At 45.8% G+C, this 27206-nt stretch overlaps 1 protein-coding gene across 14 annotated transcripts in view; it reads left to right on the plus strand.

Annotated features, from left to right (window-relative positions):
• The window catches only part of FAM149B1 (family with sequence similarity 149 member B1), a 56515-nt gene that overhangs the window by 26602 nt on the left and 2707 nt on the right, over positions 1–27206 (plus strand). For 13 of the 14 annotated variants that reach the window (XM_053306166.1, XM_053306168.1, XM_053306169.1 and 10 more), the window contains 6 exons: positions 10156–10268; positions 15969–16193; positions 18681–18798; positions 19226–19351; positions 25880–25958; positions 26052–26186. In XM_053306166.1, coding sequence (XP_053162141.1) covers positions 10156–10268; positions 15969–16193; positions 18681–18798; positions 19226–19351; positions 25880–25958; positions 26052–26186 — 796 coding nt within the window. The remainder of the gene's footprint in view (positions 1–10155; positions 10269–15968; positions 16194–18680; positions 18799–19225; positions 19352–25879; positions 25959–26051; positions 26187–27206) is intronic. The other variant, XM_053306178.1, reaches the window with a different exon arrangement.

Raw genomic sequence — 27206 nt, forward strand, 5'->3', positions numbered from 1 at the left:
ATAAATAGTGGGTTCTGCGCCTGCACAGATCAGCTTTGGGAAGAATTCGTTAACTCCTCGCGACACCAACCGCCCACTGCACGTGACTGTAGTACTCTCTAGCAGCAGTTAGGCGTCTCCATATTCAGTTTCTTTCTGGCCACCATAGCGATCAGTACTCGGAGACTGTTTGCTCCTCGTGAAAAGTTTGTTATTCGTTTTACGGCTTTTTGGACTTTGGAAAATGGACTTGGAGTATTCTTACGGATTTCCTCTTGGTTTGGTTTTAAATTGATACGGTTTTGACCTTCTGGAACGGACTTGACGACATGTTTTCTTTATCCAATTGATTCGACCGTGATCTCAGACTTCCCCCTACAACCATGGAATGGAACAGCTACTGATTTCTAAGATGAGCGGCGTGAGTAAGGCGAGTAATCCCAGCAAGACAACTTTTTAACATTGTACTGATTGCCGGCGGAAGATGCCCTCAACAGATGGCCATACCCTCTGTTTGTTTTGCCTAGGGGAAGCGCACGATACGGCTTCTTGCTCGGTCTGCGTTACATTCAACAAACAGACTCTTAAAAATCGGGCAGCACGGTTTAAAGTCTATTTGATGGAGGATGCATTGTTGCCTAAGGCTGCTCAGAAGACTACGGCACCGGGTCCTGTGCCAAAGCACAGACTAAAGGTCTGGGGAAGTCGAAAGGGAGCTCGTCGACATCGGCCGCTTCGGCATCGAGGGCCATGACGTCGAGTGCCTTGGGAACTGAACCCTCGTCGACATTCAAACGACGAGAGGATCGTCGGTCTGGCCTAAAGAGAAAACACAAGAGTGACGCTTCCGGGCACGTTTGTGCCCATAAGAAGCACAGACATCATGACCAAGTTCCGGAGCATACCCCTTCGCCTTCGGGGCTACAGGATTATGTGATTCCTTGACGTCGAGGGGCATCTTTGTCTCCAGCTCCGAAGCCCTATCAGTCTCCTCTGACTCCTGGGCATCGGTCGCGAAGCAGTCAACATTGTGAACAGTCGACATCGAAGGAATCCAGGTTGGAGTCTGAGAGGCAAGCTTCAAGTCCTGAGACACGATGTAGACACGAGACCGTACCCACAGCTCACCTGTCGACGTCGATGGCTTCGGCATTAATAGCTGCGTCGGAATCGACAGTCGCAGTGATTGTGGACATAGAACTCGACGCTGACCCTGACATCGAGCTTGAGCACCTCGACATCGAGGATGAGCCGGCGTCGGTGGCCCAGGTTTTGCCAGTGCCATCCCCAGCCACACCAGAGGCAGGCGAGCAGGGGGCTAACAGACTAACCCGCATGCTAAACTCTGAGGAAAGTACACCCTCGACAGGCACCTTTACAGGTTTTCAGGTGGGTGACTACCTCCCTGGACAAATACCAAAAACACCTTCATTATCGGCAAAGGGGACACCGATCTCAGGTCTCTTACCCAGTGGTGGTTGGGGTGACACAGTGAGAATACCTGGTGCAGACTATGCATTATTTAGAGAATGGTTACGTGAAAGGGAACAGACCCCGAGGGTTATTAAAGAGACGTCTGTGTAAGCGGCTTTAATGCCAGTGCAATGCATAGAGATGGCTGTTCAAGCATCGGTCCCTTTACCGCGTCAGCGCTCAGTTTCCCTACAAGCTAATGTGCCACAGGTTCCTACTTCCACCCTGCACCAAGCAGCGACTCAGACAACGCATTCTCATGTACCTGTGCGTATGACCTCGATGGGTGTTGGGAACTCACCTGTTTCATCTCATGAGGGTGAAGATGATGATATAGAGGATGATTACACCTCTGACTCAACTCCGGATCTGGACGACCCAGAGGCACCTGCTCTCCCAGATCCAGATTCTAATGTTGCGGTAGTTCCATCGGTGTCGCCCAATGAAGGGCTATCATCAGCAAGTGGCAGAAATGCCTCAGGTCTTAGGCCTGACCCTGAAAGAGAAAACCAGTGACTTAGAGGACCCTGTCTACAACATGATGAGAGTGGCTTCTGGTTTGAAACTGGTGTACTTCCCTATGCTGCCTCATATCACCAGGGCAGCAAAATCGGCTTGGTAAGTATTCCAGACTTCGGCGCCAACCTTGAAAAGTTTGGAGGCGCTTTATCGTGTCCAGGAGGAGGAGAATGCATATTTGGTGCATCACTCTGCTCCGAATTCATTAGTAGTTGATTGTGCAATGACATCTAAGGGCGGCAAACGTCACACCACACCTGCAGACAAGGAAGGCTGTAAGTTGGATGTTCTGGGAAGGCGCACCTACTCGACGGCGTGTTTGTCTATCAAAATTGCCAGCTATGTGGCTTGTCAGGCAAGATATACGCATTCCCTATGGGAGGCACTGTACGATCAGCGTTCATCCAGCTAGATCCTGGAGAGTATGAAAAGATTTGAGGCTGTATTCACGAAATCTACTGCGGCTACCCGTCAGCAATTGGCTAACGCAAAGCACTTAGCTGAGTCAGAATCCCGGACATTGACATCGTTCCTTATTCTGAGAAGGCATGCCTGGCTGCGAGCTACAGGTTTACAGCAGGATATGAGGGATAGGATTGAGACTCTTCCATTTGATGGTGCAGGCTTGTTTTCAGACAAGATGGATGAAAATATGGAGCAATAGAAGAAATCGCAGAACACCGTGCGATCTTTTACCAACCCACGATATACAAAAAGATACCGCCCATATACTCAGTACAATCAGTATCAGAGGCGCCAGGGCAGTTACCGACAGTCCGAAAAACGGGACTTCAGATGGCCTTACCAACGGTTTGGAAACAGTAACAAGCGCCCTTATTATCCCAAGAACAGAACCAATCAGTCTGGCCAAACCAAGAGAACACCGCAATCAAAGCAGCAGCTTTGATCCAAAGGCGAGCCCACTGCCAACTTACAACTCGCCTCCTCAAAGCAACCTGACCAACATTAAAGCAAGGAACACCATCTCCTTGAACTATGCCAGAGTTACCATCAAACTGGCAAGCCATGCTCAAGATTGGCACCATGTAACATCAGACCGGTGGGTCTTGCGCATAGTGACAATAGGCTATGCGCTAAAGTTCGAGGAGTATCCTCCGTTTCTGGGCGTGAAGTACACTCTGAAAACCCCTGTCCTGAGGGAGGAGGTGGAGAAGCTTTTGAAGAAAGGGGCAATATCTCCGGTTCAGTGGGCTCTCAGCCAGTCGGGTTTTTATTCTCATTACTTCCAAATCCCCAAACGCGATGGGGGCTTAAGACCAATTTTGGCTCTCCGGGGCCTAAATCAATACATCGAGGTACAGAAATTCAGGATGACAACGTTGCAAGCCATCCTTCCTCTCCTCCATGGGAAGAATTGGATTGGAACACTCAACTTGAAGGATGCTTACTTTCATATAGGCATTCAGGAGAACCATCGCGAATTTCTCCACTTCACCATGGGGAGCGAAATTTATCAATACAATGTGCTACCTTTCAGCTTGGTAACCGCCCCGTGGGTGTTCACGAACTGTGTTGTGGTGATAATAGCCTATCTCAGAACAAAAGGACTGTCCATTTATCCATATTTGGATGACTGGCTGCTGACGGCAGGTACGTGGGAACAACTGCTGGAACATGTGCACATGGTAACGACCCTGTTGGACGATCTGGGCGTGAACATCAATTGAGAAAAGTCCTTTTTACAGCCAGCGAAACACCTTCAATATATCGGGGCAGTGTTAGACATGACAGCCCAGAGGGCTTTTCTACTGAGAGAACGGTTTTCACGCCTACAGGCACTCATCCTCTTGTGTCAGAGGAATCCGGTACAGAGGGCAAGGACTATACAGGTGATTCTCGGCCTGATGACATCCTGCACCACCACAGTTTTGTATGCAAGACTTAGCATGCGCAAACTGCAGCTCTGGTTTCTGGGAGCTTACAGGCCAAGGCTGGATCCACAATCTAAACGGCTGACACTTCCAGGCAGGGTGCTTGCCTCGCTGACGTGGTGGACGATGGAGTCAAACATGCTCAACGGCGTGCAGTTCCAGTCGCTGAAACCATCCGCCATGGTAACCTCAGACGCTTCGCTGCAGGGCTGGGGTGCACATCTGCCGCACCACAAGGTTCAGGGTCGATAGACGCCAAAAGAGAGACTTCTGCATATCAACTTTCTAAAACTTCTGGCTGTGTACAAGGCCTTGATTGTCTTCCAAGAGAAACCCGTCGGGCAAACCGTCCTGCTGCAGATGGACAATACAACAGCCATTGCGTATGTCAACAAGCAGGGCAGGACGGTATCCAGGTCATTGTGCAGCCTCAGTCTACAGTTATGGAATTCGTGCATTGCACGCAGAATCTGTCCCATTGCCATTCATATCAAGGGCACCATGAATGTTTTTGTGGACTCTTTGAGCAGAGAACTAGTGCTGGACCAGCACGAGTGGGAGTTAAATCCAGTGATAATGGAACAGTTATTCCAGGCTTGGGGCAGACCAAAGGCTGGTCGATTCGCAACGTACAGCAAATGCGACCACTATTGCTCCAGGATGGGAATCGGCCGAGATTCAAAAGGGGACGCATTTCAGTATCAGTGGAAGCAACAACTGTTTTACGCCTATCCTCCAACTCCATTGCTGCCCCGGGTGGTAGCCAAGCTTCTACAAGACAAGACTCAGGTGATAGTTATTGCTTCGTGGTGGCCAAGGCAGCCTTGGTACACGCAGCTACTCAGACTGTCCCAGAGCAGATACAGGAGGTTGCCACAGTGGGCAGATCTGATAACTCAGGACCAAGGAGAAATGATGCACCCCAACTTGCCCAAGCTGATTTTCACAGCGTGGAGGATCGGCTACTAAGGAGGATTCTCCTAAACATCCATAAGCTATCGACAAGGCACAGCTACCGAGGAAAGTGGTGCAGGTTTGCAACGCATGCTGCCTCTAAGGCCTATGACCCCAAGGAAGCAAGCCTGAAAGCCGTTCTTCTATACCTAACAACTCTGAAGCAGAGCGGCCTAGCAAATGTCTCGATTAAGGTGCATATGGCAGCTATATCAGCGCAACATGATGGGTGGGATGGAAAGACGGTCTTCACCCATCCGAGGTGTAAGGATTTCCTGAGAGGCATCAATAATTTGTACCCACCGGTTCGCCCGCCAACTGAAAAGTGGAGCCTCTCCTTGGTGCTCTCGTCACTGACAGAACCACCCTTTGAAGCTTTGGCATCTGCATCGATGAAACTTTTAACCCTGAAGACACTCTTCTTGGTGGCCATCGCCACGGCCAGATGGGTAAGTGAGCTGCGTGCACGCCGCATTGATGAGCCTTATACGAGGAGTTATCTAGAGCGGGTCATCATGCGCTTAGATCCCGAGTTCCATCCAAAGATTGTTACGGAGTTTCACCTTAATACTGAAATTGTGTTGCCTACCTTTTTCAGAAACCCTACGTCCGCACTTGAGCGGGCAATGCATTCGTTGGATGTTCATCGAGCGAGCCCTTCTCTTCTACTAAAGGGCCACAAAGGACTTTCGAAGGACACCTCAGTTGTTTGTTGTCTTGCAGGGCAAGTGTAAAGGGTATTCGCCTACTTGACAGAAATTGTCTTTCTGGCTGGTGGAATTGATCAAATTGGCATATGACCAACAAGGTGTCACCCTTCCGACGTCAATTTGGGCACATTCCACTAGGGCTTACGCCACATCTGCGGCTCATCTGTCCGGCATTCATTTCCCGGATATCTGCACAGCAGCAACTTAGGTCGTCTCACCAGACATTTGTAAAACACTATGCCATAGATCTAAGCACGGCTAAGGCTGCTGAATTAGGACGGGCGGTCCTCAAGAGGGTGTTACAATGGCTTGCAATGCTTACCCGCCTCCATCTGGGTAGCTCGTAATTCACCCACTACTCATGAATGTTGGAACCACTAACCAGATAAACAGGTTGCTTACCTGTAACAGATGATCTGGTAGTGGTTCCATACATTCATAAAACCCGCCTGTCCATCCCCGCTGCGACAATTGCAAGCTACTGGATATAATGAACTTACCACTCTGCCGTCAGGACCTGGCTGCTGTGTCGGCCTTCAAGAAACTGAATATGGAGATGCCTAACTGCTGCTAGAGGGCACTGCAGTCACGTGCAGTGGGCGGTTGGTGTCGCGAGGAGCTAACGAATTCTTCCCAAAGCTGATCTGCGCAGGCACAGAACCCACTACTTATGAATGTATGGAACCGCTACCAGATCATCTGTTACAGCAGGGATCCTCGACGTTGGGCCCCCAGATGTTATTGGACTTCAACTCCCATAATCCCCAACCAAAGGCCACTGGGGCTTGGGATTATGGGAGTTGAAGTCCACTAACATCTGGGGGCCCAACGTTGAGGATCCCTGTGTTACAGGTAAGCAACCTGTTTTTTTAACTGTTCTCTATGTGACTAAATGCCCACAATAGTGATGAATACCTGAGGCTCAATCAATATTTGGTCTGTTTTAACTTGGTCTCTTTCTCCCCCCCTCCCACTTTTTAATTTCTTTCCCATCCACTTCCCTGTATAAATCCTATGTCTTCCTCACATATACCTTATTGTATGCATAGTTCTCAAAACACAGATGTGGCCGCAAAACCAAAAAGAAGAGAAAAACGCCAGAAGTATGTATGAGAGACTAGGGTTATAGCTCTTTTCTTTTTCCTGTGAGTGTCATTGCAGTGGGTGGATTTTCTGGCATTTTTCCAGATTAGGCAGAACAACAGGAGAATGTTAGTAGCTTGATCCTGCACTCTTCTACCTGGAAGTAAAGGTTCACTAGTTTCAGCAGAACCTATTTCAAACTGAGTCAGTTTTGGGTCACAGCCTTTCTTGAATTTCTCCTTATGTTAAGGAAGCAGTTGGGATTATTAAAAAAATTGATAAATTTTAGTGAGCATTAAACTTACATTGTTTTCTTTGGATTATAGATTAGCAGCCCAGTACAAAACACATTGCTTGGGTTCTGAAGGAGTGTGTACACAGCAGGGCTTTTCAGACTCCACTTCCTACTATAGCCTGGTTTTCTCTCCAGAAAACCCACTTCTGAAAGTTAGAGGACCCTCTAAAACAAAATCAGTTGCATATACACAGACCTATTTGGATCCCAGCCATTACCTGAAAGTAGCTATTGATTTCATTGGAACTGTAACTGGAGGTGGTTAGGGCAAGATAAAGGAAGCACTGTATAAGTGCCATACTACTTAGTACAGAAGTTGCTTCAGAGAGTTTTTACAGAGTTGGGGAAAATATTTTTTAAAAGAGTGATATAAATCCTCCAGACATGGGGAAAAGGCAAAGTGTGCTATTGAGTCAATTTCGACTCCTGGCGCCCACAGAGCCCTGTGGTTTTTCTTTGGTAGAATACAGGAGGGGTTTACCATTGCCATCTCCTGCGCAGTATAAGATGATGCCTTTCAGCATCTTACTATATTGCTGCTTCCCGATATAGGTGTTTCCCATAGTCTGGGAAATGTACCAGTGGGGAGTCAAACCGGCAACCTCATGCTTGTTAGGCATTTCCTGTTGTGAAGGCATGAGCAAATTAGCCTCTTTCCCTGACTTGAGAAAAATGGTGGTTGTGAAAGACATTGAGGCAGTGGTGGTTGGTGACTCCTGGGACTGGGTGGGCACCAGGCAGAGGTGAAGCAAAAAACAAACAAACAAAAAACCCACTAACTGCCATGGGCATATAGAAACTAAAGGTAAAGTTGTACCGTCAAGTCGGTGTCGATTCCTGGCAGCCACAGAGCCATGTGGTTTTCTTTGAAAGAATACAGGAGGGGATTACCATTGCCGCCTCCCGCACAGTATGAGATGATGCCTTTTAGCATCTTCCTATATTGCTGCTGCCCGATATAGGAGTTTCCTTTACTCTGGGGAAAATACCAGCGGGGATTTGAACCAGCAACCTCTTGCTCCCTAGGCAAATTACTTCCTTGCCGTGCCATTAGGTGGCTTGGGCACATAGAAGTGGATGCCAAAAAACTCCTCCACCTCTCTTCCCATCAGCTCCCTGAAAGGTTGTTTTGAGGGGTTGTAGGAACCTTGAGAACAAGTTGAGATGGGAAACACCTCAAAACCAATGCAGGGATATTTCAGAAATGACCTTATTAGGTATTTTTATTTCCAACACACTGTATATTAGCAACATGCCCTTCACAATAACAACCAGCTCATGGAATAAAATAAAAGTCTAAAGACAAAACACACACATACATTATTTGCACAAATTGGAAGAGGAACACTGTTCCAAAAAGAAGAGGCATTCCAGATCCTTTAAGATCTTTGATAAAAACCAATGTTCCACAGGTTCAGTTTCCCCAAGTCTTAAGGGCGTGTCTACACTACACATTTTAAGCCAGATTCAAACCTGCTTAATCATCATGGTCCCTCAGCACCCAGGCGCTGGGAGCTGCAGTTCTTTGATGAAAGGGTTCTAATAAAGGCTTCTCAGCATTTGCACAAAATTGCAGTTCCCATTGGTTTTTTTGGAGGGTCGGGAGGCCCAAAATGATGAAAGCTGTTTCAAACTGGTTTAAATGTGTGGTCCATTCTCTTTTGGAATATGATCACCATAGCACAACCCACCACATAACCCTCTCATTCACTAGCCAAATTACTCTCCATCTCTCTTTAACAAGCCTCCATCAGTTTGAGATCTACTGTGGGAGGTAGACAAAATAGGTGGGTGGTCCCTTTTTAATTCAAATGCAGAATACTTTAATAATGTCTGAATAAACAGAACTGAACTTTAAGGAGGCAAGAGAGAACAATATTCAACTCAAAGGGGGAAAGCATTCCTCTAGTCTTCAGAAGGGAACTATCAAATTTGGGCTAACAGATTGAAAGATTTACTACAAATTAATTAGGAAAAGTAGGAATCCTCAAGACCAACAGTTGCTAAATGTTAAATACTGTATTTGCAGTTATAAAAACTACAAAACCAGGAGACATAAACAAGTTGAAGTTAATTCAGGGCAGACAGGGAAGCAAATTCCAAAGGTACAACAAATAAACTCACCGCACCCCCAGTCAAATGTTGTCCAGTCCTATATTAACAATGGAGTTTGTTTCTTTGCTGAACTGAACATCTTATTTTCAAGTCCATTCCTCACACAATGCAGGAGGAGCTGTTCTTACAAGCACTGATGGCGATTCCTGCCCTTTTTGCCTTGCCTCTCTCAAAATAGACAGCCCTCCCCTCTGGCCACTCTGATTGGCTGATAGGGTAGTCAATCCACATGGTGCCTCCTATCAAGTCATTTCAAGCTCTGCCCACTTTATGAAAACAAAGACAGGCCTTTTCATTAGCTGCTGCTTCATTAATATTTAAATGAAGGGGGGAACACTGTTCAGCCTTGTCAATAGGAGCCTGCTACCAGCACCCACTCTATGTAAACATTGCTGGGCAGGCAAGCTGCAGGGAGGGAAGTGTAGAGGGCAGCCACACACGTGGAGGCAGTGAGTTACCAAAAATGGTGGTGGCATTGATATTTTGGGAGGGCACGCCCACTTTGCCCTCAGTGAAGAGCCTCCCCTGCATTGAGGATATTGTAAATCCATATTGTAAATCCAGTTGCATTGTTGACACTAGCTTTCTAGGTGAGTCAGGTGACTAAGAATGTATCTAGGCATAAGTTGATGAGTAGAAGGTATAACAAATGCCCCTTCTGAATTCCTAATGTTTGCTTCAGTGTAATGCATTGGGAATTTAATATAAATGCAATGATTTAAGCATGCATAGTTGGAAGTAATTTCCACTGAAATTGGTCTGTCAGATCTCTGTTCAAATGTGTTTAGGACTTAGGTGGGTGTTTTGTATTACTCAGGCAAAGTATAGACTTTAAATTGGGACTAAGAATGGTTAATCACGATTAAATTATTTTAAACTTAAATAATAATTGCTTTATGTAATTTAGAGTCTTGGTTGTGAAACTGTATTATATAATTAACAGCATATACTATGACATTACACATTTTTTAAAGTGTTGTGTAAGATAATTCCATGGGCTGTTAAATGTTACTTGGAACAATAGGAGGCTGTATAACATTTTTTGAAAGTATTTCCCATCATGTAGTAGGAATAATATTTCAAAATGAGTATGTGTAAATGCTAAGGGTAAATCTTATTTTCTTGTGATCTGCAGGCAAATCTTTCTCAAGGAACAAACAGTGGTCCACAACACAATTTGAATGGTTTGATGGTGATTCATGGGATCCCTTTACACCAAAGGAACTTGCCTCTGATGGACAAACTATTGTAAGAACAGCAATCTTCTGTTTGATTTTTGTTAAAGTGGGCCCACCATTACTGAGAGAGGCAAATTAGTTCAAACTTTGTCTAGAAAACAAATTTTTTTGAACATCTTCTTGTTCTATATATCTTATAGGATGCAGCATATTTCTGCAGATCCCTAGGCTCTGATTTAGGTAAAGTAAAGTGTGCCGTTGAGTCAGTGTCGACTCCTGGTGACCACAGAGCCCTGTGGTTGTCTTTGGTAGAATACAGGAGGGATTTCCCATTGCTATCTCCTGCACAGTATGAGATGATGCCTTTCAGCATCTTCCTATATCACTGTAGTTGGTTAAAAATGCCTAACTTGAAAGCCCTCTTACAACTGTATTAAGTCCAGTGATACAGGAAGATGCTGAAATGTATCATCTCATACCGCATGGGAGATGGCAATGGTAAACCCTTCCTGTATTCTACCAAGAAAACCACATGGCTCTGTGATCACTACGAGTCGACACCAACTCGACGACACAACTTTACTTTACTGTACTTCAATTTAGTCACATGATATGGTATTTTGTGGAATTGGGGTTTTAGTTGGTGTAATGAATAGCGACTAGCAAATGGCAGATTTAAGCCCAGCCTTTGTCTCAAAGCAAGTCCATGTGGAGGAAAGAAAATTGCTGATTCATTCCCTCCATATCTGCTCAACAAAGACTGTCTCTCTCTGTCACCACACCCACTTTTTAACAGGGTTTAATCCCTCCCTGGTGTGGGCATAATTCCAGGAAAACCCTCTTTTACCAAATGGGAAAATACAAAAACCTCCCACGTATAGCCTACGCGTGAGGAGAAAAACTTGGTAGTGTGCTGCTGAGCAGTCAAACTTGAGGCATGTTTACACCAGAGTAAGACCCCTTTCCAGCCCCCACTTCCCTGAGTTAAAAATCCACTCAAAGAGGCTGGTTAAAATTGTAAAGAACCAAAAAGAAAAATGACCTTTATTCAAAATACTACAGACTGTTTCAGTCTGAGGCTCTCTGTGTTTCTCAGCTTCAGTTACAGGTAACAGCAAACATTCAGTACTTTACAAGAGTACTTCCAAAGAACACTCTGGTATTTGGAGTGGCACACTTTAAAGATCTTGGTTACTCAGTTGCATAGAACATAAATGCAATAAAATACAAAAGAAAAAAGCATCCTCAGTTGTAAGGAACCTTTAAAAGCACCTTTACCAAGGTACAGAGACTTATACAGAGCCCTAATTGGATAAAAGGGTTCAGGCTAGGGTTTCTTAGAAAGTTACATTACAAAATAAAACACAATAGACCAGTTGTAAGGATCTGCAAAGCACTAAAATAAAGAAATCTGATGCCATCAACCTAACACATGGTTCCCTGGCTAAACCCTTCTCCAAAGCCAAGCCCTGGCTTCTTCCCTGAACTCACCAAAACCATGGTAGAGACTTCAGGTCCCTGCAGAGTTCCTGGTTGCTGCCATGACTTGGGCAGCCAACCTGTTGCTTCCCCTACCTGGCTCCAGTTGAGAGAACAAAGGATCCCTTCACTTCCTGCTACCAGGCCCTCTTAAGTCCTGGTCATTGTGTGCTGAGTGGCTGATCCCTAGAGGTCACTGCCTGACAGACAAGACAGGGTTCCCTTCCAGTTCACTCTTTAGGGTAAGGAAGGGGCTGATTGCTACAATCGGCAAATATACTGTGCTTTTGTAGCCAGAATAAAGATAATTAAAGAAATGTTTTTTCCTGTGGTTGAATAAACTCCTGAAATCATACTAAATATTTTTGAAAATTCAAATACATCCAAATCAGGATAAGACCAGATAAAGCAGCAATCAAAATTTGTTTATGAAACTTTGTTGAACACCTGTTATTTCCACTAATCAGAGACTACAAAATGCCTGGCAGGTAAATAGGTTATACTTGCCTTCCTAAAACCATCGGCAGTGTTGCAGTGTCTGCCCCAACTGTAGAGCGATTGTAGAAAAAGTTCTGTTCCACACCACCACAGATGATATTTTTCAGGTGTGCAAGGGAGGATGGAATCTGACTAATTCAATGGGTAAGAAGATTCCTGTTTGGGGAAGATTTTCCCTAACTGATGGTGGGCAAAATCTGTTGTGTTCTCTCTGTCTAGCTGTGGTTAATAAGCCAGCCACTGGCACTGGCGAAAGCACTGGTTTTTCAGAGGTCAGCTCCACATAGACTGGGTTACAGTAATTGATTCAGTAATTAATTACAGTAATACAATAATCCACAGGATTACCAAGACATGGTTGATACTTTCTGATGTGAACAAAGCACTAAGGGCCTTTCCACTCCTGTCCAGTTTTAACTTGATCTAAAAATGGTTTGGGGTGTGGGACAAACTTGCTAAGGCTGCTATTCAAAGCCTGCACTGATCAAATCAAATCATCTTTATTATGGTCCAAGACCAGCATAAGATAGAACAGTAGGGCATGATTCAAAATAAGATAATAAAAACAAGTTATGGAACCAATAAAACTATTCTACTATAAAATCACTACTCTAATAGTATAAAGCTATATTATATTATTTATTATTTATTTATTTGATTTTTATACCATCCTTCCAAAAGTGGCTCAGGGCGGTTTACACAGAGAAATAATAAATAATATGGATCCCTGACCCCAAAGGGCTCACAGTCTAAAAAGAAACATAAGATTGACACCAGCAACAGTCACTGGGGGGATGCTGTGCTGGGGGTGGATAGGACCAGTTACTCTCCCCCTGCTAAATAAGGAGAATCACCACATTATTAAACAGATTATTAAACAGCTGTATTAAAAATTATGAACATATACAATGTGAAATATATTGGAGGCAAAAAACGGCTAAAATAGGGTATATAAAATAAGGCTAGACGCCTTATTTTAGGGGTCTACCTAATAGGAACACACACAAAAAGAAAATATTCAGCAGTTTAAAACTATGCAGAGGTGATGCAAGGAAATGGCCTCGCAGTCATGAGCTGACAGATACTACTCACTGCCACGTAGAACTTGTCAGTGTTATTTGTGAAGGCTGGGTCTTCATCCAAAAGCAGCAACCAGGTATAGATATTGTTTGGGAGGCCAGGGTACTTGCAAAGTAGCGTAAATATAAGCTTGGCCCAAGTGTCTCTGTAAAAGGGGCAAAAGAGGAGTACATGTTTTGTGGTTTATACCTCCCCAGTGCCACAGGGACAAAGTCTCTCTGCAATTGGGCCCCTGGTGGCGCAGTGGTAAAACTGCCGCCCTGTAACCAGAAGGTTACAAGTTCGATCCTGACCAGGGGCTCAAGGTTGACTCAGCCTTCCATCCTTCTGAGGTCGGTAAAATGAGTACCCAGAATGTTGGGGGCAATATGCTACATCATTGTAAACCGCTTAGAGAGCTCTGGCTATAGAGCGGTATATAAATGTAAGTGCTATTGCTATTGCTATTGCTATTGGCATCTTTCTATATTTGCCTTCCAGTAAGGGGGACGGAAGGGCATGACAATGGGTGAGGGTATAAGTCCTTTTGTGGCTTGGGATTTCTAGCTGTGGCAGGTACACCGCAGGGAAGGCAGAGTATCTGAACCTTTCTGAGGTCACAGGAAGGATGGAACCCTGCCTAGGTCAGCCTGGCGCTCAGTGTCCATTATCCTCTGTTTGACTGTTTTCGCCTGGTCACAGCCCATAGCAAGTGGGGGCGGTGGAAGCCCAGTAGCAACAATTTAGTCCACCCGGCCCTTTTCCAGGAAGATTGAAAATTGTCTGGTAGTGTCAGAGGGCCAGGCCACAAGGGTTGAGGGATAATTTAAGCCAGAGGTTAAGAATGGACAACATTTGAGACACAGCGAAGTACTTGGAGGGCCGCTCTTAGAAATTTGGACTGCACAGCTCCTCCAAATGGGCACCATAGAGAAGTTGCACCAATGTCTTGGCCTCAAATAATTTGAGTGCTGCTCAAACGTTATGGCCCCCTCTAGTCTAGGAATTTTAGAATGGCAGTGGAGCTCCTTTGAGTGGTGAGGGTGACATGGTCACAGTGGACCTTTCTTGAGCCAGAGGCATGTAGATAAAGTGTGCCGCCAAGTCGATTTCGACTTCTGGCGCCCACAGAGCCCTGTGGTTTTCTTTGGTAGAATACAGGAGGGGTCTACCGTCGCCTCTTCCCATGCAGTATGAGATGATGCCTTTCAGCATCTTTCTATATCGCTGCTGCCCGATCTAGTATGTACGACCACTTCCAAGTATTTGAAACAAGCAACCTGTTCGACCTTGTGGCCTTTTATGCTCCAGGGACAGGACTTGAGTGTTCTGGAGAAAGCCATAACTTTAGTTTTTTGATAATTGATTTCTAGTTGATCGTTCATGCAATACTGAGCTAGAGCTGCCAGCGCTCTTCTGAGACCTATAGGGGTCCTAGAGAGGATTGCAGCAGCATCTGCATAGAGCAGGGAGGAAATGCATCTATCTGCTAGCTTGGGAGGGTGAAAGTCTGGGCTACTAAGGTGTCTCACCATGTCATTGATGGAAAAGTTGAAAAGGAGTAGGACCAGGATGCATCCTTGTTTGACTCCCTTCTGTGTCGGGATGGGGTTCATGAGATGCCCTTGTGGGTTGCACCTTACCTTGAGGGTCGTGTCTGCAAAAGTGCGGATCAGATAAAGCAGATGATGACAGTTGATTGAGGAGGCGTCCAACTTTTCCCATAGCTTGACTAGGGGATAGAATCAAAAGTGGCCTTAAGCTCAATGAAGGCAGCGTAAAGGGAGGCATAGTTGCTGGAAGAATATTTTTCAATGAGGCGCTGAAGCACCAGGCATTGATTGGTTGTAGTCTAGCCAGTCCTTAAGTTTCCCATGTAGAGGTCTAGCATAGAGCTTGTTGATGGTGTTGAGTAGGGTAACGGACCTGTAACTGGCAGGGTCATCCTTTCTTCCCTTTTTGAAAATGGCAATGATAATCACCAGCCCCTAGTGCTTGGGAATATGGCCATGAGAGTCAATGTATGTAAAGAGTGAAGCCAAGACCGGAGCCCACCACTCTGTATTGGTTTTTATAAGCTCTGGAGGAATAAGCTCTTCTCGGGGAGCCTTCTCCACTCTGGTTTGGGAAATGGAAGACTCGATTTCAGCCATAGAGACCGGTGGCCACCTGGGCAAGTCCTCTACATCTGGTGGGGGAGGGGAAGGCATTTTCGGCAGTTACAACTTCTGAAAGTGCATTTCCCAGATCTCTGATGGGATATGGGTGCCTAACTGAGCCAAGCCATTGCCGGTGGAGTTAAGCCTGTACTAAAATCAGTAACACTTCTGAGAATATACATAAGGTATAACTGTTTATTTTAAAACTGCTCATGAATACGCTAGTGGATTGGCTCAGTGTAGTGGTGTCTGCACTGTGATAGATGTTGATGAAAGAGAGAGATTTTATTTGCATTCATCATTAAACCAAAGCAAAGCAAAAACTGGTGAAATACAGCATAGAAATAAAAAGTCATTCAGTCGACCAAGTAGCATTTTTTGATCACTCTTAGTGGAAATACATAATGTGGCGATAGAACCCAACCTGTCTTTTCTGCATATGGGCTCCCTGGAGCAGAATTGTTTTGATATAGCTACAATTGTGGTGGGGGTGCCTTTAGTTCATTTATGCAGATAGTGTGAAATCAGCTGATGATTCATTTTGCTCCTGTGCTTTTTCTCCCCCTTGGTGTCAGAGACTTGGAAGACAGACCGCTTATGAGGCCAGGCTCCAGCTCCATCCTATCAACCAGAGCTCGGGCAAATCGCCCACTTGAGCTCAGTGCATCTTCCTTGTCCTATTCTGCTCAATCTGCTAGAAGACGTAATCCACCACCACGTACCCTGCATCCTATCAACACCAGCTATTCTCGCTCAGGGACTCCAAGACCTATGGATGAAGTCATCAGAGGAACACGACTGTATGTTGATATGTAACTCTGGTTCAATCTCTCTTTTCTTACAAAATCAAATCTGTGAAGCGGGGGAAAGGAAGGGATAAAAAAAAAGCAACAGTACACACTTTGAAATATAGTCCATTCCATTGGGGTAGGGTGGGGCTAAAAATACTATATTCTGCCCAGGAAAGTTATTTCACATTTCTAAGCTATCCCTTGTAGAGTTTTGGCAAGTGTTGGAGCCTTTCTGGCTTACTATATTGCACAATGCATGTGTAAGTATTGGTTTGTGTTGTGTTGTGGAAGCTCCAAACATGATTCTCTCCCAGCTAGAGCCTCAGTTGCAGAGAAAGAGCGTGTTTTCCACCAACCAAACAGTAACATATTATTGCTAAGAGAAAGTAGTCTTTTTTCACAAATAGCATATTTATAGCATGCTTATTGCAATACATAATGCAACATAGAATGCGGTTGCATATTATGGGCCTTGATATCATCATTGGTGATAAACCACATTACTCCTACCCACCTCTTCCTTCAAGCCCATATCATTTTGTGACCTTTTGCTGTTTTGATACTGTTATTTATTTATTTATTTATTTATTTGATTTCTATACCGCCCTTCCAAAAATGGCTCAGGGCGGTTTACACAGAGAAATAATAAATAAATAAGATGGATATTATTTATTATGATGATTATATTTACCTATTATATTATTCAAATGCAGGTGTGCTTAACAGTAAGGAATTAATACATTCAGTGCTACCCTACTTCTCTTTTACAGCGCCTTGTGATTTTATAAATCCTTGTCATTTATTTTTTCTTTCTTAAAAAAATTAAGAAAGGATTCTCCTTGTTGGAAAGGAGACTGGGTGCTTCTCCTTTCCCACATACAAGCATATATGCCTTTATAAGAAGCAGCAGAAAGACTATCCCCTACCCGGGCTGGAGTTAGCTTGTTTATATTTATATCCTAGTTTTTTGCCAAGATTGGCTTCCAAAGCCAATTACAATTCTGATATAATTAAAAACCACTGTGGGAACTTTTGTTGAAAAGTGGTATATAAATATTCAAAAACAAACAAAATACTAGGGATACATGAGAGAGGTTGTGACAGTCGCTTCTGGTCCCTGGCAGTTGGTGATATAGTCAATATTCCACGCTTTTCCTTAGAGAAGGAAGATGCTGCAGATGGACTTGAACAACTTGGTTTTTCTCTGTTGCAGTTTCCACTCTTTTGAAACTTGGTACTTTTTATTTTTTATTTTTACACTTATATCCTGCTCTTCCTCTGAGGAGCTCAGAGCGATATACATGGTTATTTTTATCCTCACAACAACCCTGTGAGGTAGGTTAGGCTGAGAGATACATGACTGGCCCAGAGTCACCCAGTGAGTTTCATGGTTAAATGAGGATTCAAACTTGGGTCTTCCCAGTCTTAGTCCAACACTCTAACCACTGTGCTATGCTGGCTCTCTCTATGCTATATTTGATTCTCTCATCACACTCCTCCTTATTAACTTGCTTACATTGAGTTTTGTCTCTTCACTATGTTGTCATTTCCTCTGGTACTGAAAGGTGCCTGCTAAGCACGATATCTGTTCAGAGAGAGAGGGGCTTTTTTTTTTTTTTTTAGTCCCGTATAACATTGACAGGCAGTATGGTGGTACTGGCTTCAGTCTGGACCAGTTGCAGCTACTATGTATTTTCCATTCTACAGCCTCAGGTAGAGAGCTCTGCAGTAATCAGCCCTCACGGTAACCAAGGTATAGATCTAGAAGAAGTGTATATGACCACTGTTGCTGCTTGGACACAGATGAATTACTCCTAGAGTCTGTACCACCCGCACAATTAATGGATGAGTACTGACAACTAAAGAAACGTATATGGATTCTGCAGGAGCTTCCCTTTGCCCACCAACATCTATCTTACTTGAGTTGAGTTCTTAAACCAGTCATTTCATCCATTTCAGCCACATACCTAAATGCTTATGTCAGTCACTTCACTTCACTGTATGTTATTTACTTCAGATGCAAATGGTAGCTTGTCTTGTTTCTTGCATCTGAGGTCCCACATATTATATTCTTCTCTAGTAATTTTAACTGTAGATAGCAAGTGAATATTGAGCCTCTCTTTATTCCTCAAGGACAGACTTTGGTAAGAAATTTATTGTAGATCCAAGCCACACCCATTTGTCTGTTGCTTTCCATAGATTAAAGAGCAGTAGTTCTTAGAGACAAGACATATTGGAGCTCTAAAAGCCTTTCTGAAATTGTGCTTTTGAAATTGAACTGATAGTGAGGCACAGAATTACTGCCCCATATTAAAACTTCTAATCTCTGCTGAAGTTTCACCCACTGTGGTGTTCTCCATTTAAGTCATGATCTCATCAACAAAGTCGCCTGACATTTTCACCCACTTTGCATGCACAGTGTTTTATTTTAATGGAGCTTACGCTTGTCATTCCTAGTGCTAATGAGTATCTTTTAGTAATTGTTGATTTTTCCAGCTCCGCAGCAAGTGAGCAACTGTCATCGCCTTCCCCAGTCCCACTGAGCCGAAATAATCTCCTGCCTCCTATTAGTGCTGTAGATGTGGCGGAGCATTTGGGACCTCAAAAGCAGCTGGTAAGCCGGCAGTTCTGTTGCGAGAATCCAGAACTAAGGCCTTCTTAAAGCCTCTTATTGAACTTCTTGTAAAATAGTGAGTTTTGGAATAATTCATTTTTAGTGAATGGTTTCCAAAAGCAACTTAGTGCATTAAATGCTCACACACTCTGAACCTTTTGTGTGATAATAGCTAATTATTTGGGGAGATTGTGAATAACTTGACTTTTTGAGGTTGTCAGCCTTGAAGCAAAATGCTGCTATTATGTTGCCCTGCTGGGGGAAAAGGTTGGTCTTTCTTGTTTAGTTTTCAGTCAGTTAACGACCTTCTCCAGTGATTGCTGCCATTCCATTGCAGGGGAGTGGGATAAAACTAGCCCCGAGCTTTTACAAGTATCAATGTAAAGTTGTACTAAAACCAATGCTATTTTCCTGTTTCATTTTGCAGAAATCTCAGGGGAGCGGCAGCCGTGCTCGCAGTGCAATAGCAGATGAAATTAACCATCAACCAAGACATGAGAGATTTTTATTACCAGATAGTTTCTCCAGACCCAGCACATCACATGCATTTTGGGTAAGGCGTGTCAAGTTACATCCAGGCACAGATATGTAGATATTTGTTTTGCTTCCGCCTGGACAGAAACAAGATACATGGGTTGCAATACAGAGCTTTGGGTGTCAGAGCAGGGGCTTCCTGTTATTTTTTGGCAATAAAGGAAACATCAGGAAAATGTAAGTGTAAATATAAATCCTCTTGGATTGTGACCATGGCTTTTAAGGTGTTGGCTACTGGTTAAGATCTGCACAGGTTATTTCTAAGTTGTATTGGCTTTTCTGGTTTGAAGAATTGATCTCATTTTATAACTCTGTGAGTTAAATATCCTTATTTGCTTACTTTTAATCTCTACAGACACTTATTTTCCCTTGAAATTGAATTATTATTATTATTAATTAATAATAATAATTATTATTATTATTATTATTAATGGTCACTTGAGAACAGGTGGCTTTGGAGTTTCAGACTGCGTATCACCTCTTGCACCACGCCTATTCTGTAAGTACTGCTGTGTGTAACCTCAGTCTGCCTGGCCAATTCATGAGTATTAACTGTTACAACATTTGTGCCTCAGTTTGTCATTTATTTCAGCATAAGGAAGCTCCTGGGACCAGCTGTATAACCTTTTAAAGTTCCTTAATGTTGGTAACAGGGCAAGTTCAATGTTAATGAAACGGGGCATAATTCTTCCCTGTGCCGGCGCTCAAAGCTAGTGTTGCAGAGCTCCTCTTAAAGCATACAGATTGGTGTTCTCTGCTGCTCTGGGTCCAAGGGCGTCTCACAGATGGGTTATCTTCACCCACATGACTCCAAGGCAGGACTATGCAAATTAGTTTAAGTTCGGAAGGAGGAAGCCTCTCCCCAGTTCTTTTTGTCCTGCGAGGCTCCAGGCAGCTAATCAGAGCTACAGCTCGGCTGCTTTTACTTTCGTTTTCCATTCAGCTCCTCTTTGTTGTTTTCCTGCCTTTTCCCTCCATCTAGCTGGGCTGTAGCATTGGATGGCAAGACCCCCAGAGTACACTGAGGGGGTCTTTTTTCAGCTGGCCCTCACACTCCGCTGTGGCCCACAGCCCCTCTTAAGAGCCTGCAGTTGCGGGCGTGCTTGCTGCACCCCACGGAACTCCCGGAGCAGCGGAACACCGCCTATCAGCTGTTTGGTGGCGTTCCAGCACAGGCAGGGCCTCAGCTTACAAGCGGGGAAGTGGGCCGGGCAGCGCTCCCACCTCCGCGTTCCCCAGCGCTCTCCTGCCACCCTCGGGCACACAAGAAAGGCCTGTGCACCCAGGGCCCCCTATAGGCCAGAAAAACCTGGGCCTGCCAGTACTGGCATCCATGCAACCAAAAACTTCCCAAAAGGCCTCAGCAAAAGCGGCAGGAGCAGCAGAGGGCATGGCGTTGGACACCACACCCACTAGGGCACAGCCAGTCCAACGCGTGGTCACCAGGAGTGCATCCTCGACCCAGCAGGGGGTGGTGAGCATGGCCCAGACAGGGCCCTGTATGTCTTCTGACCTGGGGTCCCCTTGGGGTCATCTAGCCCAACCCCGAATAGCCTACCTCCCAGGACTAACTGAATTGCCCTCTGATATGCCTACCTCCTGGGGTCTGTGGCTGGAGAACCTTCTATCCACTGCTTTTGAGTGATATGATGCCTTACAAGCAAAAAAGCGTAAGCGCGCTAGGTGAGCCTCCCCGGCCTCCTCCAGCGTGTAGATCCAGACAGTGGGATGCCCACTCCTCTGATATCTCTGATCAGGGGTCCACTGTATTGGGGATACCCTTACTCCAACATTAAACCCAGAATACCAACCCAGAATTATATGGAATTCAGGCCTGTGTTTTCTCTCTGAGCATGCACAGAGTGCGAAACCATATGTAGTTCACAACAACTGTCCCCGGGCTCAGCCCCCTCAGGGACACGGGGAACCTAGCTAGTGGAGCCCCCCAAGGCGTGGCTCAGCTTCAGACCCTTACCTCCCTTGGAGACCCTCCCCACCCACCTGGCATTATAGACCAGGAAGATCCAGACCATCCTAGGTCTGAGAGGCAGCTCTCTCAGCGCTCAGGCGCTTTCAGTTTCGTTTTCCCTGTTGCTCTGTTTGTTTGCCTTTTCTTACTTAGTCTGTGCTAATCCTAATTATTTTAGGCAAGGACTCCCCAGAGTACTACAAGTGCTGATGGAGTCTAAAACTAGCTGGCCTGCCTGCTCTTCCTCTGCTGCCAGCGACTCCGCCCTGAGCTGTGTTGGCAGGCGAGTTTTTACTCCAGCCGGAGGTCTCTGGAGCACATGGATGCCGCTGTTCAGCTCTGTGGCAGCATCCTGCAGCAGCAGGGAGCACAGCCGATGGGCAGGAAGCGGTCCAAGCAGTGCCTCCAATACCGCTCTCCCCTGACTCCCCTTGCTGGCCAGGATTTGATTTTGAGTACCCGCAACCCCCGCTCAACCGGGCAGGCATGTGGGGTGCACGGAAGGCCAGGCAGACTCCTCCCTTGCCGGCAATGGTGGCCTCAGGCTCTACGGCCCTTAAGAAGGCACCAACAACTGAATCTGGGGCAACAGCTGAGAACATGCAGTACTCGTAATCCCCGCTCGCCTGGGTGGCCAAACCAGGTGTACTCCTCCCCTGCCGGCAATGGCGGCCTCGGGTTCAAAGGCCCAAAGAAGGCGCCAGCAGCTATGGAGGGCGTGTGACCAGGAGTCCAGGCTCGACGGCACCGGAGGAACTGGTGAGCTCGGCCCATGCTGGGTCTTTTTTCAGTAGTCTGATCTCCCACCTGTGGGTTCCACAGGGTCATCTAGTCTGACCCAAAATACCCCTGTAGCCCAGGCCTTATTTGATCTTCTTGGGGATATGCCACCTACCTAGGGTGCATGAATTGAGGATTATTGGCAAAATCTTGAGAGAGATGATGCCTAAGGAAAAGAAAACAATAAATAAATGAATTAAAGGGAAATGTGGACCAGGCGGACCTCTCCCTTCTTTCACAGTGTGGCTTCCAGATTTAGTCGGAGGGAGATCAGTGTTCACTCCTTTGTGATTTATTTTATTAGTTATGTTCAACACTCGTGTTCTGCTCTTCTCCGAGGAGCTCAAGAGCGGTGTACATGGTCGTTGTTGTCCTCACAACATCCCTGTGAGGTAGGGTTGTTATGTCTGGTCATGGGTCCCCAAGAACCCCAGGGTTACCCCTCATAGTGATATGGGGAACTTGGCCACAGCAACCCACAAGGCCCTTCCCTTCCAACGGCCTTCTAGCTCCATTGGGGACCCCCACTCATCAACTGAACCAATGGGCCAGGAGGACCTAGACCACCTAGGTCTGAGGGCTAATGGCCTGATGCCCAAGTGCCAGTCTCACTTTAGGCTCCCCAGAGACTTCCGGGCGGCAGATCTGGCCCCACTTACGGCCCAAACCATGCATGCCTTAAGCCCAGCCCTGCAACCTCTCAGGAGGCCCTGCCAGTGGACAAACAAGTGCACTAGTCTTCCCAGGTTCTAAGCAGTCTAGCATAACCCTTCCACCCCTAAACAGTTTGTGGAAGCGGCCAAACTCCTCTCAGAACACCAGATCCTCCACCCAGGAGTGCTGATAGACACCCAGCTGGACAAACTCTTCCTGCCCCGGGACCGAAAACATACCCTGGAGTCAGGGGTACGAATGGTGCTGAAATCCAACTTAGCACCTCTCATGGACCTGTCCAGATTTCTGGGGCTGATGGTGGCAGGCCTACAGTTCGTGCCCTGGGGGTGTTTCCATCTGAGGCCTCTGCAGTGGTTCCTCCTTCCCTTTCAGACAGGCATAGCTATTAAGTCCAACCGACAAGTTGCTATGCCCCAAGAAGTTCAACACTCCCTAAGGTAGTGGCTCACCCCCCCACATCTTTCGGGGGGGAAGGAGTTCCTCGATCCCCCCAGGATCATCGTGACCATGGATGCCAGCAAGAGGGGATGGGAAGCACACTGTTAGCACTGGTCAGTCCAGTGCAGGTGGTGGGCAGAGGAATGCCAACACACCATAAACTGACTAGAACTCGGGGCCATCCTCCTAGCCCTATGGAAATTTGTCATCTCTCTTATACATCGCCACGTACTTATCCACACGGACAACACCGCGGCGAAGGCTCACATAAATTGTCAAGGGGGTACCTGGTCCGGGCCCCTCCAGGTGGAGATAACACTACTGTTCCTCTGGGCAGAACGCCTTGATGGCTCACCACATCCAGGGCGACCTGAATACAATAGTGGACTGGTTGAGCCGCTTGGACTTCCTACCAAGGGAATGGCGCCCGAACCCGAAAACCTTCTCCTCTTTGTGAAGCACTTCGGCCTACCAGTTGTGGACCTGTTTGCGACCCCACTACGCATTTCCTCCCACCCCCCTCCTGGCAAGGGTCCTGCGCAGAGTCAAGCTCCTTCAATCCCAGCTCATCCTGGTGGCCCCGTACTGGCCACGGAGGCCATGGTTCGCAGAGATCTACAACCTCACCTCCCACCTGCTGCCCCCCGTCACGCCAGATCTCCTGCAACAAGGCCCAGTCTCTCATCCCGATCCAGGCTGGTTAAAGCTAGCCGCCTGGAAACTGAACAGCGCCTCCTGAAGCACCATGGATACTCTACACCATCTTGACCACCATGCTAGCCTCCAGACGTCCTTCCACTAACCAAATATATCAGTCTATGTGGAGGGCCTTCCTATGCTGGTTGGACCACCACGGGGTGCCAAGAGGGTCCGCCTCCATGTCTCACTTGTTACAATTCCTACAAGACGGTTTGGACAAGGGTCTGTCGGCAATCACTCGGAAGCGCCAAGCCTTCTCCCTCGTGGGTCTCATTGCAGGTATCTCTAAGAGAGCTGGCCATCGCCACCCACATCTCAGATGGTGCTACTCTCCTGTCCCTGCCGGTGGTCCACCGTTTCCCCACCTGAAAGCTACATACCGTTCTCCAGGCCCTTCAGCCCCCCCTCCCCCCGCTTTGAGCCATTGTCTTCTATTCCCTTGTGGATACTATCACTCAAACTTGCATTCCTAGTGGCCATCACCTCTGCATGCATGGTGTCTGAGCTCAGGGCTCTGTCCGTACACAAAAACCTCGGTATCTTCTTGGAAGACTCGGTTAAGCTAATCCAGACCCTTTTCCGTCCAAAGGTTGCATTCCTCTTTTTTCACATGTCCCAGGACGTCGTGCTACCTTCCTTTTGCCTGCACCTGGTTCCCCTGGCGGAAGAGGCGTGGCATGAGCTCGACGTCCGCAGATGTCTCAAAATCTACATCAGGCGGACCAAGCACATTAGAACCTCTGAGTTTTTCTTTGTTTCTTTTCTCCATGGGTCGGCCCCTTTCTCCATGCATTGGAGAAATGCTCCGTTTTACCCTTTGTAGAGAATCTCTAGAACTGATCTTCGCTATTTTTCAAGTGAGGGCTACATTGGCCCCTTTCTCCATGGGTTGGCCAGTGACACCCGCCACCATAGCTAGGTGGCTTAAGGCTTGTATATCTCTGGCATATGAATCACAAGGCCTCAGGGCTCCGACTATGGTTCTCGCCCATTCCTCTAGGTCAGCGGCTTCGTCAGCGGCTTTTTCCACTACTGCTCCCGTCCAGGACATCTGCCGAGCAGCGACCTGGTGGGCTCCCTCTACCGTTGCCAGACACAGTAAACTCAACATATTTGCATCTGCACAGGCAGTGTTCGGGAGGAGAGTCCTCCAGCAGGTGCTCCCTGCACAGTAGTAGCTGGTACCCTCCCTCTTGGGACCCAGAGCTTTGGTATGTTCCATCTGTGAGATGCCCTTGGACCCAGAGCAGCAGAGAACGGAGCATTGGTTACTCACCATGAAGGCTCCTTCTTGCTGCGGGGTCCAAGGGCGTTTCGACCCACCCTTTGTGCCAGCTCCTACCGTCCAGAAATCCGTTAGTGTAAATTCTCTACCAAATGATTACCATAACGTTGGCCTAGTTAGTTTTTGGCCGTGTTTGTTTGACTTGTTTTTTGCACATAGTTTACCAGGGGCTTGCTTTGCATCGTTGTGCCTGTCGCTTCTGGTACTAAAAGAATTGGGGAGGGGCTTCCTCCTCCCGAACTTACTCTAACTAATTTGCATAGTCCTGCCTTGGAGTCATGTGGGTGAAGATAACCCATCTGTGAGACTCCTTTGAAACCCGCAGCAAGAAGGAGCCTTCACGGTGAGTAACCAATGCTCCGTTCTTTCCCTCCACCCTCCTTTCCATGTCTGGGAGCAGCCCAGAAAGACATTATATCCTACATGCTGTTTCAAGTTACTGGAGATCTAGATATCAATTAACTTGAACTGTGCAGAGCTGAGGGACTTGTTTAAATATGGGAGGTGTACAGACCTCCTGTTCCCTGTAATGTCCAGGACTGCTGATTCAGCATGGATTCAGAGGGAAGAATCAAGGCTCTATTAAGCTCTGTCTCTCTTTGCATAGGTACTGTACCCTCACATAGGGAAGGATCTCTGTCCCTTGCTTTTGTTACATCCTGATTCAGTACATGCAATAATTATTGTATTTCCTCTTACAGCCAGACTCACAGTATCGTCGTTCTTGCACTGTTATTGATTATGCTAATCAGCCACGAAATAAAGGATCTGCTGGCACAGGTATGTGCACTGTTGAATATGTATTAATAATATTTATTTTTTCATCAAGCAATCTATAACAGTGTTAATACTGAAATTTTTATTACTCTACAGATTCTATTAACGTAGGAGTGATGGGAATCAGTTTAGGGATATCTAGCTCTTCATATATTAATTCTTTCCACCACCAGCCTCTCGGTCTTTTTCTTAATGAGGATGAGGAGGACAAAGAAGATCATCCTCCACTGGGTAAGAAGTAAGAGGCAGCAGATTTGGAAACCTCTGTCCCCTTTTGGTTGTTTCTCATAAAATATTGAGCATCCTTTTTGAACTTAGTTGTTGTTCATTTGTCAAATATTTACTAGATAATTTAGAACAGCATCTTGTGTGTGTCTCTTCCTCTCATCTTTACTGGTCAGAAAATGCACTGGTGTTTGAATAAGCACAGTAGGCACAACCTTGCAAAATGTGGTCATTGCTAAGTCTCATTCCGTTGCATTCAGTGGGACTAGTAATGACTAAGGTTACTGGATTGTGCCCACTGGGGTGCACCCATTAGTGTTTTCCTGGGAATATCTCTTCCCACAAATGCCTTAAATTGCTTTTATGCCTCAGTGGTGTTTGTAAGGGCAATTTAGGAGTTTTAAAGCAGGATCTGCCTCCCATGTTTCATACTGAACAACATCTAGACTAGTTAGTCATAACTAAGCAGTACTGAAATCAGAGAGACAGATTAGTCTTGACTAACTTAAGTCCTATTAATTTCAGTGCAAAATTATTTTATGGTTCCTGTCGACACTCAGACCAGAGAGAGGCCAAACAGAATTTGTACTGGTATGGAGACAGTTTTTGTGTCCACATACATCTTCCTGCCATCACCTCTCTCTCGGCCATGATAAATAATCATTAAGACTCAAATGTTGAAGATAGAACTATTGATATGTCACTTGTGCATTAGAAATGTATGCAATATGAACACTATTTTAAATGTCAAGTTTAAATTTATATCCTATGACCCCAGCAAGAACCTCAAGGCAGCTTAAAAGATAAGATGCCTTATACAAGATGCCTTTTTATTTCTTGTATTGTTTTATGCCTGTTTTTATACTCTTAGCATGTTGTTTTTATTGTGTTTTTATTGTATGTTTTTAACTTTTGTAAACCGCCTTGGGGCTATATTTTAACGAAAGGCGGTATAAAAATGCAAAAATAAATAAATAAATAAAAATACAAAACAATAAAAATCAGGCAACAAATATAACTGCAGGG

This window comes from Hemicordylus capensis, chromosome 3 (genome assembly GCF_027244095.1).
Source record: "Hemicordylus capensis ecotype Gifberg chromosome 3, rHemCap1.1.pri, whole genome shotgun sequence".
Classification (NCBI taxonomy): Eukaryota; Metazoa; Chordata; class Lepidosauria; order Squamata; family Cordylidae; genus Hemicordylus; species Hemicordylus capensis.